At 33.2% G+C, this 17380-nt stretch overlaps 1 protein-coding gene and 1 non-coding gene across 4 annotated transcripts; both read right to left on the bottom strand.

The window, feature by feature from the left end:
• Positions 1–243: 243 nt before the first annotated feature.
• LOC112514295 (G-type lectin S-receptor-like serine/threonine-protein kinase At4g27290) lies at positions 244–8144 on the bottom strand. Of its 3 annotated transcripts, none has more exons than XM_025120666.1 (8): positions 6809–8144; positions 6179–6183; positions 5444–5568; positions 5183–5306; positions 3942–4152; positions 3059–3296; positions 2163–2313; positions 244–656 (listed from the first exon to the last, which is right to left on the bottom strand). In XM_025120666.1, exons 1-8 carry the CDS (start codon positions 8091–8093, stop codon positions 351–353), a joined length of 2445 nt encoding a protein of 814 aa, XP_024976434.1. In that variant the 5' UTR covers positions 8094–8144; the 3' UTR covers positions 244–350. The 3 variants fall into 3 exon arrangements, with proteins under 3 accessions (XP_024976434.1, XP_024976433.1, XP_024976432.1); XM_025120665.1 differs by lacking the exon at positions 6179–6183 and adding an exon at positions 5811–5813 and having other exon boundaries at positions 5183–5319; positions 5448–5588; XM_025120664.1 differs by lacking the exon at positions 6179–6183 and having other exon boundaries at positions 5183–5335; positions 5467–5588.
• Positions 8145–12179: 4035 nt separating this feature from the next.
• On the bottom strand, positions 12180–12367 carry LOC112514995. The gene has a single exon (XR_003069455.1). It is a non-coding gene; the product is annotated as a U2 spliceosomal RNA (small nuclear RNA).
• Between the last annotated feature and the right edge of the window lie 5013 nt (positions 12368–17380).

Genomic DNA, 17380 nt, shown 5'->3' with positions numbered 1-17380 from the left:
CGTAATCTTTTTTAGGCTCGTTTTCTTTTAGGCTTCCTATTTATATTCATCTTGTGAAAATCTGGATGGTCACACTTGCATTTAAGAAATTTTGATCTTATCCCGAATTTGGAGTTCTTGTGAATTCATGTTTGAAGCCTAGGTTTGGTATTCGTCGAATCAACGAATCCTAAAAAAGATTAACCACGGGTACTTTTAGAATCAACGAGGTAATCTGTGTTTTCAATGTTATACGCTTCATCAAGATATGGAGTAAAAACTTTTATGTCCTTTTACGACCGTTTATCGACCATTTCATTACACGAGATAAAACGACATATATGAACAATTTTTTTCCCACAACCGGTTATCTACCGACCGTCGACTAGCGTAATGGTCATTGCAGTCGTTGAAGTTGGTGCATGAATACTTGACGACATGTCATCTTTAGGGATGTGTTCGGTATAGAAGAAACCGGGTTGTTTTGGTTGTGGTAGTTCGCCTTCGCTACTAAGCATCACGACCACTGAAGACATGCTCGGCCTGTCTTCAGGGCTACGTTGAACGCATAACAAAGCCAACTCGATTGATCTTAGCACTTCGTATAGATGGCACGAGTCGCTTAAATTCGTGTCGATTAGCTCCATCGACCTGCCTTCATGATATAGTATCCAGGCCTATAAAAAGGTTCAAGAAACATAAGATTTGATAAATCCATATAGCAAGCAAACTTATAGAATTTTTTTTCACTCCATTTATCGTACACTTTGTTTGAAATTGAGTGTCCGCTTTCAAAAGCAAGTGTCTACTTTCCAATTATACCCTTAATTATGAGATGGAGTATTCCATTACACCCTCTATTATTAAGGGTAAAATTGTCATTTGGTTGGTTAAAGAGTGTAATAGTTATTTCTAAAATTGTTCCTCCTTTTCATTTTGAACATTTATTTTGAGATGAAACTAGTAATCTTTTGCAGGAAAAGCATGTGAACCACTATGTGTTCATTTTCCAAGTAATTGTCGGAGTCCCACATGGCCACATCAACTACACACTGACCATCAAAATTCTTTGTGTGTGTATATGTACAAATATAGAGGGAGGTTAAGGAGAAATAAAAAAAAATGAAAAACTAAGAAACAATTAGGTAACTTTTCATCTGGATCGTATGTATATGTGCATATAAATAATTGAAGTTATTTCTTGGTTTTTATGTATGTGTGTATACCGGACAAATTGCTTATAAATTACTTGTATGCACATGTGTTCCTCAGTTTTTCATTTTTTTTGCGGTTTTCCCCTGAATCTGACCCTAAAATTCTACACACACACACACACACACACACATATATATATATATAGAGAGAGAGAGAGAGAGAGACGTGAGATCAGTTTGTTTTCATGAGATCCGTGAGACCACTTTCTTACACTTGAAACTTCACAGCAAAATGCTGTGAAGGTAACCTTCACAGTGTTTCTGCTATGAAGGTTTGGCTTTTTTTCCCACCGCTTTTTGCTATGAAGTTTCAAGTGTAAAAAAGTGGTCTCACGTGAACCCAATAGGTTTCGGTGAGAAGGAGAGTTAAGGATGAGAAGCGTAAGAAGATATTTCTACTCTTGGATGCACATTATGATGAGATGCACCGAATCAATCCTCATATTAAAAGTGATCAAGGATCCAGGTTCCTTCTTACCCTTCTCACCTTAATCTCCTTATCACACGATCCTTTGCATATATATATATATATGAACCACCCTATTTCTATAGATGTTCTTTTGATTGAAAGTGGTTCCACATAACCTAACAAAGTAGGGCCTAGCACCACCTAGAGACTCGACATACTCTTTCACCTTCGTTCTTGGGGCCACCCTCCAGCCTCCATTTGAGGGTACATATTGGAGTCTCACATCAATTAAAGACATGCCATCAAACCTATATATACATAGGAACCCCCATATCTCTATAACAGCTCTTTTGAACAGAGGTTCAACGGGTTTCACGTATTTTAATAATAATCACACCCTCTCTTTTCAGAAAAAGGGAAAACCCGGGACTCCAATGCCTGCGGTAGATTTATTTAACTGAAAACATAAATCGGTTTATTCGGTTTGGGGGTCAAGGAGATTAAAATTCAACTGAAACTGAATGAAGGTAATAACAAGGTGCAAGTCATGAGACACTTACATGTCCAAGAAGGTTATGATGGTGGTCATGGTGAATGAACCCTCGGTTTTTCTTCCCGGTCACAATCTCCAACACCAAAACACCGAAGCTAAATACATCTGATTTTACCGAGAAAAGACCATCCACTGCATATTCCGGGGACATGTAACCGCTGCAAAACGAAAATAAATCTAATAAATAAAAAAATAGAAGAATGTATAATAATAATTGTTAATTGTGCATTTGGAATCCAGACAGACATGGTAGGACAAAACTCAACAAGATAGATGAAACTCTGGACAACACTGGCGATTGGACAGATAAAATGACCAATTTACTTCTAATGAGTTGTTTATATGTTTTATATATTTTGATTAATTTATGTAATTTATTAAGTACAATAAATAAAATATTTTTACAACAAAATATATCATTACAAAGTTTTTGTCAAGATGATTAAAACGAAACCAAAATAAAAAGTTTATGCAGTTTCCAAATTTTATTTTAGACCTTTTCTATATTAATTTTTATTACTAATATTTAATAAATTATATAAATTAACCAAAATATATAGACCGTATAAAAATAATATTTTGAGAACTGTAAAGTGAAAGTTTTAAAGAGCATAAGATACGAAAGATAAAATTTAAATAATGAATAAATGTAAAGGAGGAGGCGTATTTGATGTTTTAGAAGTGAATTATGTTTTATTTTGAGGTTATATTAATAAAACATGAGTTTGTTCCAGCTTGTTATCTGGGGTGGGGGTGGAACACGGCTATTCCACTATGTTCTTGTCTGTTCCACATAGAAGTCCTACCAAACATGGAACAGTGATCCTTGTTCTATTCTGTCATGTCCAGTGTACCAAACGCATCCTAATTGAACCGGAAAGAAAATAGGATAGAGATACATACTAAGTTCCGACCACTTTCATTGTATTTGCTTGAGTTTCGTTTCCCGCAAAGCTTCTTGCCATGCCAAAATCCGATATTTTTGGATTCATGTCGAAATCCAACAAAATATTGCTTGCTTTAAGATCTCTATGGATAATCCTCAATCTTGAATCTTCGTGAAGATACTGCAGCCCTCGGGCAATTCCATTGATGATGTTGAAGCGCTCGGGCCAATCAAGTAATTTTTTCCGACTTTCATCTGCCCAAAAACAATGAGAGGTTTAAATGCATCAAAATTTAATGAATTAAAACCAAACCGAACCGAACCGAACCGAACCCAGTAAATCCCAATTGAAAATAGGGTCTACAGGGGGTGAGATGTACGCAGGGGCGGACCTAAAGGCACGAGCGGGGCCCCATGTACCTGTTCAACTAATTTTCGCAAGTACAAATTTTTTCCGGGTATGAAAGGTGCATCTGCTAAACTTTGAGGGGTGCATCAACCATAAAAGTCTCTCGAAATCAACCAAAAAAACTAAGGGAAGTCCACTGAGATCAACCAAAAAACTTAAAAAGAGTCCCTCGAAAAGGTGGAATTCGGCTAAAAACACATCAGGCAACTTTGTGGGCCTTTGATCCACCTTAAAGGTGTATTTGCTAGGCAAAAATATTGGGTCCGCCGTTTGATGTACATTTACGCGACCTCTACTCCAAAAGAGTAGAGCGACTATTTCCATTAAGACCATCGGCTTGTGCAAAAGTGTGAGCAAACAATTAGAAAATATAAATATGAGCATGAGGTTATCGAAGCACGGGAAAAATAAGAAAGAAAAAGTAGCTCGAATTTAATGACTTAATATAAACTAAAAGTTCAAGCGGTATACTGAAGGAGAAAGTCACAAACCGAATATGAAGTAATCCAGGCTTTTATTAGGCATGTATTCATAGATTAACATCTTTTCGTTTCCTTGAATGCAGCATCCAAGAAGCCTCACGAGATTTCTATGTTGAAGCTTAGATATGCAAATAACTTCGTTTTTGAATTCATCAAGTCCTTGATTGGACGTTTCTGAGAGCCGCTTTACCGCTACTTCTTTTCCATCTTGAAGAACACCCTGAGTCATATATATACTTTCTTGTTATAACGCCTTCAGTATAATACAAAAAAGGACCGAAGTGCTTTTTGGTGTGTAAGTATGTGTTTGTGGGGCGGGTTCAAACAAGAGCCGTAAAGGTGCGTTTGGTATCCAGATAGGACAGGACAGTTGTTCAACGTTTGGTAAGACATAACTCGACTGTTCAGATAAATGACTAATTTACCCCTAACGAATTGTTTATATCTTTTATATATTTTGATTAATTTATGTAATTTATTGAATTATAATAAAATAAATATTTTTATAACAAAATATATCATTAGAAAGTTTTCATTAAGAGTTTAAAACTATTAAAATGACACCAAAATAAAAAGTTTATGTAATTCAAAATTTTATTTTATACATTTTCTATATTATTTTGTTATTATTAATATTTAATAAATTACATCAATTAACCAAAATATAGAAACCGTATGAAAACAATATTTTGAGGACAGGAAAGTGAAAGTGAAAGTTTAAGAGCATAAAATACAATAAATAAATTTTAAAAAATGAATATAATGCAAAAAGGAAGGCGAAATTGATGTTTTAGAAGAGAATTGCGTTTTATTTTGAGTTTATATTGGTAAAATATAGGTCTATTCCACTATGTTTCATGGGGTGAAGGTGGAACACGCCTGTTCCACTATGTTCCACATAAAAGTCCTACCAAACATGAAAGAATGATCCATGTTCTGTTCTATCATGTCCAGTGTACCAAATGCACTCTAAATATTTTGGATACCTGATAATTAACTATTCATGATAAATGTTGTGGTAGATATTCAAGATGAAAATTAATCATAATGAAAATACATGATATCATGAATTATGGAAATGCATGATATTCATGATTATTTTGGGTAATTAATTGTGAATAATACATGAAATAGTTGGTTCTCATGTTCTCTCAAAATATTTATAGTTCTCATTTGAACTTTTCTTCGTGCTCGTAACTATTAAATTCCACAAACTCGTATGATTGTTGCATTAATAGCTAAGATCTAACCTTGTAAACTGGCCCATAGCCGCCTTCTCCGAGCTTATTGTTAAACGAAAAGTTATGCGTAGCCTTAGCTATTTCAGATAAATTGAATAATGGCAGCTCGAGATCTTCCTTCCGGCTTTCATTGGTGTAAAGTTGGTCAGTGTCGTTTCCCACCTGTTCATCTATAATGGTAAATGGTGAGGGATTGAAAACGATTTCTTCACAACGATCTTTTCTTGTTCTTTTGAACTTTCAGATAAATGCATACAGACAAGGTTGCATCGTGTACCTTCTCCCTTCGGCACTGAATTCTTCTTCCATTTTCTCCAAAGAACGAATATCAGGCCCAGGGTTATCGACATCCCAACAACTACTCCAATGATCAACGGAATCATTTTACGTTTCTTCTTATGAGAACCTGAAACACCTTTCGATAGATCAAAAGAGTCAGCCCTAACATGATACAACATGTTCGCTATGATGAGTTGAAAATAAAACCAGAAAAATCCACACAAAGATGGGTAGAAAAGAATAAACAAAGAATCATCTACACTTGTACGAAAGAAAAAAGTTCTAAAAATGGGTTAACCAAAAAGACAAATATACAAAAAAAAAAAATAGGGTCTGCTTATTAGCAGCTTAATGGGACTCACTGAGACTCACAGCTTATTCGGTCAGTTATACATGACTATTTGGTAGTGGCTTAATGATATAGAAAATGACTTGTTCGGTAACCTTCTAGGGGAAAGCTTTATGCAGAAAGCCAAAATTTTTCCCGACCATGTCCGTCCAAATTAAAAAACACACTCCTTCCATCTATGAAAAATCCCTCACAAAGAAAATCATCCCCATATATAGACAAATTAATCCACACAGACAACTTTATCAACTTTATCCATACAAGACTTAATGGAAAACCAACCAAACAGCCCCTTAGTCACTTAGAGAAACAAATATAGCTTTTTTAACCAACTAAATGCATTTTTGGCTGGAAATTTTCTAAGAGAAATTTAAAACAAACACTCATCAAATTGGTAAAACGTCATCCTAATTTGTCAAATGGCTGATAGTACGCTTGTAAAACCAAACCAAACAAACCCAATATCTCCCATATGGCAGTGGGGTCTAAGGAGGGTAAGATGTATGCAGTCCTGACCTCTACCCAAAGAGTACAATGGCTATTCCCGTGAAGACCCCGGTTTGTGAAATGAAACAAAGAGAGAAATTCAGAAAAATGATAAAGATTTGAAAAGCTGGTTAAAGAGAAAATAAAACATACAAATAGAGGCGGGTACAAGAAATGATGGCACGTTTTTATGTTTGGAATCGACCCTATAAAAACATATAAGAAAACTGATAACCCACAATTGTAGTAAATATATATATATATATATATAGAGAGAGAGAGAGAGAGACGAAGTATCATGTGAGAAGGAGAGTTAAAGTGAGAAGCGTAAGAAGAGATCTGGACCCTTGATTAACTTTAATCTCAAACCCACCCATAAATTGCGCTTGATACGAGGATTGATCTGGTGCAGCTCGGTGCATCTCATCCTAATGTGCATCCAAGGGTGGAGATCCCTTCTTACACTTCTCACCTTAACTCTCCTTCTCACCTAAACCCAACCCTATATATATTCTTAGTACCTAAATCCGAGAAGGCTAGCCTGACGTAGATCTCTGAAGTAAAAGAAGGAGCTTCTTGAATGTCAACCAGATCACCCGTCCAAAGCAAACAGCCGTTTCCGCCTTTTTTCAATATATTTGCATAAGCCATACAAGAGCAGTTTTTCAAACATAACTTCTGGCATTGCACAAGAGTCAAGTTTCCGTAAAACAATGAATACCGCGGATCCGGCAATTTAACATTCGTGTGCTTCATAAATCCATCCGTCTTGCAATCCAACGGTTTGCTCCTCACACAACCCTTCGACCAATTTGCGCCATTCCACTCATTTTGGTACTTCGGCACAAACTTATCCAAACACCCACATTTCGGAAAGCTGTTGGTGTTACAGCTACCATAAGCACCACATACTAGATCACAACCATCGGGCGTAGGCACGGAAAAGTAAACGATCCAATCGTTTACTTGGTCTGCCCAGACCCACCGCTGTGCAACTCCGGATTGGTTCATCGTCAACCTTGATATCATAGAGGAGTTTATCAATTTGTACTTATAAAACACCTCTTTCTCATTGAAAACCATATCAAATGTATAAATTGCATTTTGTGGTAGGACCGAAATCCCACCGAAATCAATACCGTTCCATGGTTCACTTCGATATTGCACAATCTGCCCTTTTTTAATAACTTGATGTGGGTATCCATGAAGATCACATCCGAATGTGAAATCTCCTGAAGATGGATCATCGGCACTTTTCCATGAAGTGATATAATTCTCTTTTCCAGACAACAAGTCTTTCCCAATCTTCATGCCGGGTAGAAGTGTATCACCAGGATAGTCGAAACTTTGCCAGAGGAAATTATCTGGCTTTCCGTCACTTTTATCTCTCACAACAAGATTCCCGGAATCTAAAAGTTGTGCTATCGGGTTTTGTGTAGTTCTTGAAGTATTAGAAGACCATACAATCGTGTTCTTGCCGTTCACAATGGTAAGAACCCCTGAATTTATCATCTTTAACATGCCTGATTTGTCGGTAACTGGGGCTTCCCTATTGGCGACCCAAGCCACAGTTCTTGTGGGTATATTCTTGTACCATATACCAATATACCTGTTCTTTGAGTTCCTGGGGCTGAAGAACCCCATTTCGAAGAACCCACCAGATGAAATTATCGTGTCCCCATCCTTCAACGGGACTGTTGAGACGACTGTGTCACTCCAACTGGACACAATTGGGATCGAAAGTAAAAGGTATATGATAGATAAGAAGAATCTTTTTCTATCTAGTAATTCAGCCATGCTTCCCATCTTTAAGAACTACAAACGCGGTTGGAATGAATCAAGTCAGCCCTTCCTGTTTCGTGGTCCCGAAAACTTTTTGCATAGGAAGCTGCATTTCAAATAAAAGAAGCTAGTCAGGCACACAAGTACATATCACACTTAGGGCCTGTTTTTTTAGCAGCTTGATGAACTTAATGGGACATACAACGTATTCGGTCAGCTATATGTGACTGTTTGGTAGTGGCTTAATGATATAGAAAGTGACTTATTTAGTAAGCTTCTAGGGGGGAGCTTTATGCAGAAAGCCAAGTTTTCTCCAATAGTGTCTCTTCTGATTAAAAAGCACATTCCTTCCATCCATGAAAAAACCCTCCGAAACAAAAACCTTCCCAATCTCCACAGACAGCTTTATCCATACATCACTTAATGAAAGCCAAGTACATATCACATTTAGGGGCTGTTTGGTTGGTTTTCCATTAAGTCTTGTATGGATACAACTGTCTGTGTGGATTAATCTGTTTGATAGATTAGGAAGGTTTTTGTTTGGGATGGTTTTTTCATAAATGGAATGAGCATGCTTGTTAATTGGGAAGGGCAAGTTTGCAAAAAACTTGGCTTTCTGCATAAAGCTCCCAAGCTTACTGAATAAGCCACTTTCTATATCATTACGTCACTGCCAAACAGTCATGTATAGCTGACCGAAATAAACTGTGAGCCCCTTTAAGATCATTAAGCTCATGAAGCTGCTAACAATCATGCCCTTAACCTAATCACTTTGCTTCAAAGTATTCCTTTCTTGTTGTATTCCAAATCAATGAGCAAAACAAGCTTTGCAACAAGTGCTTGATTCATGAAATGATGGTTGATGTAAATCAACATTGAGACTCTACTTATAATGAGTTGTAGCTATTTAGAAATAGAAAAGATAAACCTACTTGATATCTAAGTTTGCAGGGGGCTCTTAAACTTGGGAGCACAAAGACTATCAAGAAAAACAACAAACAAAATGTTACAATTTTCTTGTACCTGCCTAGATGAGACACCAACATCAACTGCACAAAACATGATTCCTGCTTCAATATCTTCATTGCTGAAACTAATCATATAAAAAAACAGTTATTTTACTTGAGTAAAAGCTTCACAAAATTCCAGTAATAAAACCAGTTACCATGTTATGTTGAACCAACATCTTTAGATAAGCATGAGGCTGGTCAAAGGAAAATACCAGAACCATTAAAACAAATAGATATAAGGAAACAAGTGTTTAGTAGTAATGAGGTGTGAAACTTGTATGCAGAAAGTACATATCATGAGAAGCTTCAATCAAACAGTTTGTTTCTAGACTTTTCGAAAACTTATGTTCCTCCAGCCCCCCGAAAATTGCAAACAGATATCTTGATAGATGTAATTTATTATTAAAAGATGTGAGAAATCTTTATCAGAATTTGTTGGTTTCTGGGTCATGGACCGGATCCAGGTCCCCAAATCCTAAAGCCATTAACAAGGGGTCAAGCAACTGCCTGTATGGCAGATTATGACTGTTTATTTCTGTTGGATTACTGTCAATGACAGTTTTCTTCGTCCAAAAACTTTCAATATTAATGTGTCTCCCTGCACATTTTGAAAGAGAAGAAAATCTGCATGCTTTTGTGTGGAAAGGGTTATGCATATATGCACAAAGATTAGAGTGCAAAAACTTGAACATTGCGTATACATGTTTCTAAGTGGGACAAAACCGACAATACTAGATTTCAAATTTGTGTGGATTTAGGCAATTGTTAGGGGCTTCTCCTATTAATGATAAGCATGCGCAGCTTCTGCATTTTGCTTTTTGCCAGGAATTCAAGCAAGTCATTATCTTTACTCTATTTGCATTTGGCAAAAACTCTTAAGAGACAACTTATCAAGCAGCAGGTACTGTCCTTTTAAGGCAAATAGCTTAATATTCAAGGTTGTGCAACTCATTAAAACTCTTTAGAAAATCTAAGTCATCTTAATATAATTAACTTTTTAATCAAACAAAATTTATGTAAAAAAAGAAGTAGTTTATTCTTTTTAATTTGATACCAATATTGATATTTCTTTTAACCCGGTTTTCGATCAAGAGTATATTCACATACAATTATATTTCATACTAAAATCTATACTATATTATAAAACATTTAAAACTAAATATTGCATATGTACAACTTCTTAAAACTCCACGTTTTGAACACCATACCACTAACTCAAAACAAACTAATACACACGTTCAAATAAAGGATAAGTGTTGAGCTCTGCTAATACAGCTAAATACTGCATAAAATTGATAACCAACCGAAGACTCTATTGCTCTCTCAAAACCACACAAACCATAAAATAAATTCAAGAGGGATATAGAATTGAACAAAAACATGAATCAGAATTGAGGGTTCGATTTATCGGCTTCATAAATAGGGATGTAGCTCGCTAAATTGGGCGATTACACTTTAGGGTTCATGTATACATAATTATGAATTCCTTCATGTTGAGAATAATATAGTGTCCCTTATGTTTGTATACGTGAATTTCTTTGAGTTGTCTTTCTTTGTTTGATTGTTACAAATCTTGTTGCATCAATACAAGAAAATAGATTTAACTTCACAATCAAAACTTCAGAGTCTCAGATGAAAATTGTTGCGTTTGTTACATAAAGAAGCATGAATTATGACTGTCATTAGGACAAAATTACAATCATATGAAACTATAAAAGAAGTTCAATAACTCTATCATTCAAGAGTTATGAAGCTAAAATATCAATGTCAATTTTGATTTAGAAAATATTAGGTTTTAATTTTCAATTTCCATGATGAAGTATGGCGTCTCTCGATTCAAGCTACTTTACAATTTCAATATAACACCAGATAGTAGTATCAACTTTGAAAGTTTAAACACCATAGTCAGTTAAGCATACCCAAGAATATGAGTGAGAATTTGCGATCGAGATAAGATATCGAGACAATCAGTCTTGGTGCGATGCTTCCTCAATGGAATTGGGAATTCCATCTTCCTAAACTTTGATCTGAAATTGGGATTCCCGTTCATCATGTTCCACGCGAAGCCCTTGGATCAATGGTTTAAAACTGTATGAAAGAGATCAGAAGTTATCCGATTTTATAGGGAATCTACAGATTTGGGATCTCGCAGCCAATTGCATCAATGATCTTGTGCATGACATTGAAGTCTGAGCATTTTATTTCGAGATAACTTACTTTAACCGCTCAAAACTTTTATTTTAATACCTAAAAATGTAAACTTATTTATTGACATAAATTTTTTTTAATATGGGTTCTTAAATGTTTAAAATTTTACATCTTAGATATTAAAAATGGAAGTTTTAAAAGTATGTTACCTAAAATATGAATCAAGTTAAAGTATGTTATTTTTTAATGCAATTTAGCTTTTTATTTCCTATTGTTAATTGCATATTTAAATACATAATTAAGTATAAATATATTTTTATGATTAAAATATCAGATCATAAAATTAAAAATAAATATATAAAAACATAGAAGGATCGGGTCTCCGATAAGAATAAAAGCTAGATTGAGGATGGTAAAAACGGATGATCACTTTTGAATCAAATACTGATTGAAGATCAACAGTAATGAGATGTACCAGATAAATTCTTATAGTAAGTGTAATTCATAGGATGGAGGTAAGATTAAAAGTGATCAATGGTCCAAATCATTTCTTACGTTTCTTACTTTAACTTCTACTAGTTTTCTAACCGCGCGTTGCACGGTAATGATAATATCATCTTCAAAAAGAATGTTATAGACTAAATTTGAAGTACTCTTCTAAAATTTTATAGACAAATGTGAGTACATTAAAAGTTTTTAAAAGGATTTGACAACAATCTTAGAAACATATGCTAATTTAAGTTATCTAACTATGCTTGAGAATCGTGTTGCAAAGTACTCTACAAAATGTTTGACTAATGTTAGTAGTTTGTCTAATTAGAAGTCACAGTTTTAATTGAAATCTTATCTAAGGTGACAAAATCACGATTTTAATTTTACAACAAATTTAATTGAAATCTCATTTTTGAAGTTACGAAGAAGAAACGTTCTATAATATTTCTAGTGAAAATTAGAGGAGTGCGTAAGTTGTAGCAACAATAGTGGAAGTCCAATACGATGCATGAAGAACCACATCATCAAGCTAAAATAATGGATTTTTCCTCATAAAAAATAAAATTAATATCAAGTGGGGTCGATGACCCACATATCAGATATTAAACTGACAAAAATATTACACTTTATCATAACATTCTATAATATTTGAATTGTAATTAAAGGGKTGTGTCAAATCTTGATAATATTAACATCAAGAAGACAGATAAATAACTACCTCATGTTGTCAAATTATCATCATTGGTTTCACTTTTATATTTGCACTATAATTTTTACCATTTAGTTGGTTTTATATTTGCAAACATGATATAGATTTCAAATATAATCATCCACCTTTCTTATACACTTTAATTTGTTCAAATTTTTTAACTTTTCATCAATATGGGACAACTAAAACTCAACAATAATAGATCATTTGGTTTGATTGGTTTCCAACCATGGTTATATATATATATATATATATATATATATATAAGATATAATAATATAATATAATTAATTTTGCACTATAATTTATACCATTTGGTTTGATTGGTTTCCAACTATGGTTATAGATTTCCAAAAGGTCATCCAAAGAAAGACAACCCTAAGAGGCAAAACTCATATTTGACACAAAGACATCCAATCCACCTTTCTTATACATTTCATTTTGTTCAAAAATTTCAACTCTTTACCAATGTGGGATACCTCAAACTTAACCATAATTCACCAACACCTCAATACTCAATTCTCATGATGTCACCTCAATACTTTTGGTTCTTCCTTTAATATATACATATATATAGTATATATATATATATATATATATATATATATAAAGATATAATACTATAATATAATTAATTTTGCACTATAATTTCTACCATTTGGTTTGATTGGTTTCCAACCATGGTTATAGATTTCAAAATGGTCATCCAAAGAAAGACAACTCTATGAGCCAAACCTCATATTTGACACAAAGGCATCCAATGCACCTTTCTTATACACTTCATTTTGTTCAAAATTTTCAACTCTTCACCAATGTGGGATAYCTCAARCTYAACCACAATTCACCAACACCTCAATACTCAATTCTCATGATGCCACCTCAATACTCTTGGTTCTTCCTTTAATATATATATAGATATAGATTCTAACACTTGTCAAATATTTGACGCGTTCATTTTAATTAACACTAAACATAAGTAAAGCGCTGATGATCAAGGGTTTTTTTTTCCTCTGGCCCCTTAAAACAGCAAGGAAAATCTCCAGCGGTCTTCCAGTACTTGAACTGATAACCTCTAAAATGAATCATCAAAAGACCAAACTTTATTGTTAGTTGAGCTAATTTCACAAGGTTATGATATTAATATTTGAATGCGTTCAAAGTCCTAAGGTAAAAGGATTGGAAATCCCGTATTTTACATATTCATACGATTGAGTCCATGGGTTTCCGAAATAGTGTAAAAAGAATGATTTTTTTATTACTATCAGTCTTACGAGAAACACAGTGTTCGAGACTGCTTTCGCGCTGTTTAGCTCGACCATTCAACAAAAAGAACCTATCTTTGACGTTTGGCTAGCGGCTCATGCGTCTCTATGGGGCCCCTTTATACTAGTTTGTTGTAGTCAGGAATTCTTGACGATATCGAGCTGGATCAACCTGTTCTTCTTGAATACCCTGATTTAAGGCCAAATAATTTAAATACTATAAAAGGAAGGAAAATCCATGGACCAACCCCATCATCTCCACCTCGTCTTGATTTCTAGTAACAATGCATCGTGAACCTATATATATATATATATATATATATATATATATATATATATATATATATATATAAGCGTTCAAATAAAAACCACTCAATTTGTACAAACCGTGAAAACTTCATTCAATTAATCATAATTTTTCATTTTATTTAATTTTTTTGTAATTATGAGAGGTTGATTAACCATTTTTATTGTGGAATGTGTTAATCATGGACATTATCATCTTCATTATTTTAATTTTAGAGAAATACATGAAACAGTTTCATTAAAATTTCATTAAATATTATATGAAACAATTTCATAAACATATATGAAACAAATTCATCAAAAAAAGTATTATATGAAACAATTTCACAAGATTAAACAATTTCATGAAAACATTTCATAAGATTAAACAATGAAATCGACGTATAAGAGTGATTTGTACGGTTTGTACAAATGAAGGTGATTTTCATTTGATCGCTCATATATATATATATATATATATATATATATATATATTATCTGCTAATACTTGCCCAATTAATGTTTGGATAAAAATCTACTCGCTAGGGGGATGAGATTCATTCACTTGCATTCCTGCTAGCACTACAAAAAGCTCCGAAATTGAGTGCTTGGTTCTCCAATAGATTGACCTGCAATAATACCTACAGATTCTCCCAATTGGACTAGGTCGTCATGAGCTGGACTCCGGCCATAACATAATTGACAAATCTACAAGAGTAGACTACAAATATGGTCCTTGTGGTTTGTCAAAAACAACACTTCTTGTCTGTGTACTGTCGAAATTACAGAGATGACCATTATAGTTTGTAAAAACGTCCGAATTTAAACTTCATGCTAACAAACGTCAAAAAAATTCCGTTAAATAAGGAGCATTTAGTTCTTTTATCATTTTTTTTCATCTTTTATCCACTTAAAAAGCCACATGGACCAAAATTATAAAATGAATAAAATACAGATTTTATGCACATTTTTAGAGAGAGAAGAGAGAGTCAATTTCTTCAAATTTAAGGGTCGATTACTAAACACTTATCGGGTAAGTACGTACCGGATAATTTTTCTCACGGGATGAACATGGCAAGGGCCAAGAATCTTACCCGGTAAGAACGATGATAATGATTGAAAGTCTTACCCGGTAAGTGGGGGTGACGACTCTTACCCGGGTAAGCGCTTACCAGGTAAATTGTTGTATATGATACATTTTGATGTACTACAATCTTACCTAATAAAATTAATTATATTGTTGACTCCAAACGTTAAACACTTACCGGGTAAACATTCTGGTAAACGACCCTTAGAGAATTTTCCAAAAATGATTATAATGAGAGAGAAACATTTTTTTTATTATAATTTTAACCAATAGAAATCTTTGATGCAAAAGGCTTCTAATAAGGAAATAATATACATATACAAGTTAATTTAATAATAATCAATGTTTTAGGGGTCATTTACTAAACTTTTACTCGGGTAAATGAACATCAAGTCACATTACCTTACTGGATGAATATGGTAATGACAAAAAAAAATTATCTGGTAAGAGCGAGAGTCTTACCCGATAAGCGATGGCAACGATTCTTACCACGATAACAGTCTATCAGGTAATTTGGTGCATATGATACGTTTTAGTGGATTAAAATTTTATCCGATAAATAATGATAGTGTTAAATTTTCCCTGTAAACGCTTATCTAGTTTTTTATATCTTAAAAATAATATATAAAATTGTGAGCATCTAAGTTATGATATCAATATTTTGATAAATTCAAAATCCTTAGATAAGCAATCAATGCTTTCATGTGGATGTGCAATTTCTCAAATATTAATAGGCTTAGCATCAAAAGAGTGACAACCATTATTAAAATAATGTCAAAAAATAATAAAAAAATGATTTTTGTTCTTCTAAATATTATTTTAGTAACATCTATTTGATGTTCTGACAGTCTGTGATCGAAATTTTTACAGAATTTTAAGGTCTGTCTCAACTCGGAACTGATTATATTGAACGGATTTTCAATTCCTTTTAAAGTCTTTACTAAGTACTAGAAATGTACACGTGTAATGCAGCGAGATACATCTCTCTGGATATAATATGTTTTATGTATTTTGAGAAAACAATAATGGTTTTATTTTCGAATAAAGTAAAAAAATATGAAGAAGATATCATAAAAAAGATCAAAATACCCCTGAACTAACGGATGAGAGTTTACTGTCGTTAGTGTCAGGGACCAATATGTTACGAAAACACACACCCTGGGGCTATTTTTGAATAAGCAAATCATGGGGACTAAATCCAAAAAAAAAAAATGTAACCACATGGACCAAAATCTTAATTTAGTTTATAATATTTTTATAAAAATAATAGTTAAGTATTCTTTTAAAACTTAAATATTATCTTAATTATATTTTAGATTTTTTATATTTAAAATGAGATGTTTATCTGTTTTTGATTATGTTTATTGCAATTAATTACACAGACTTAAAGATGAAGCTTTAATAAGTTGTACTTACGTATAAATTACTTGTAATATTGAATTTTAAGTAATATGCATCAATAAACAATACTTCATACATAAAAAATAATTTTTAATAGTTTTTGTCGAATCCTTTATAATATAGTATAAATGATACAAGTTTTTAAATATTTTTTATAATATTTTCAAATGCTTTAAGTATATATATTATTTAAAATATATTTCAATCCTAAATTTCAAAATTTGTAATTAAAAAAACATTTAAGAACATTTTTATGTAAATATATTTTAAAAAGAATATTTAAAAAACGGGCCATACCCGGGGATTGTTATCGGGCCTAGAATCACTCATATGATTTATAGTCGGGACCAAAATCGATCGACCATAAGTGTTTCAATACTAAATTTCAAAAATCGTAATTACAGAAACATTTACAATATTTTTGTGTAAAAAAGATTTGAAAAAATATTTAAAGTATATTTTAATGATCCAGTTATGAATTTTAAAGTGTATTTCAATAAGATAATATATAGGAAATAAATAAAATCTTCAAATAAGATTTTTTATATGTTTATTAATGTTTGGGGGAAAAAAGTTGGAACTATTTGGGCCCGACCCGACACAGTGACCGGTTCTCGGGACCAGACTTTGTAAATGGAGAATACACCAGGTGTTTTTTATCAGGACCGCTTACAATGGAACCAGTTACAAAAGAAAATTATTGGACGCCCGACGGTACCGATTTGGACCTAATCCAAAACCGATTTTTGACAATATAAACCGAACCACAATTGGGCTTTCATCAAGCCAGTCCAAGAAGTGCAATTGTCCATTATAGGCTAACGAGCTTGACTACCATTTAAGTTAAACTGTATTTCAACGTTAAATTTCAAAATTTGCAATTAAAAAAATACTAACAATTATATATATACTAGTTG

The sequence above is a fragment of the Cynara cardunculus genome, assembly GCF_001531365.2.
Source record: "Cynara cardunculus var. scolymus isolate 2C chromosome LG 6, CcrdV1, whole genome shotgun sequence".
Taxonomy (NCBI): Eukaryota; Viridiplantae; Streptophyta; class Magnoliopsida; order Asterales; family Asteraceae; genus Cynara; species Cynara cardunculus.
This window is presented reverse-complemented; position numbering and strand designations above follow the sequence as displayed.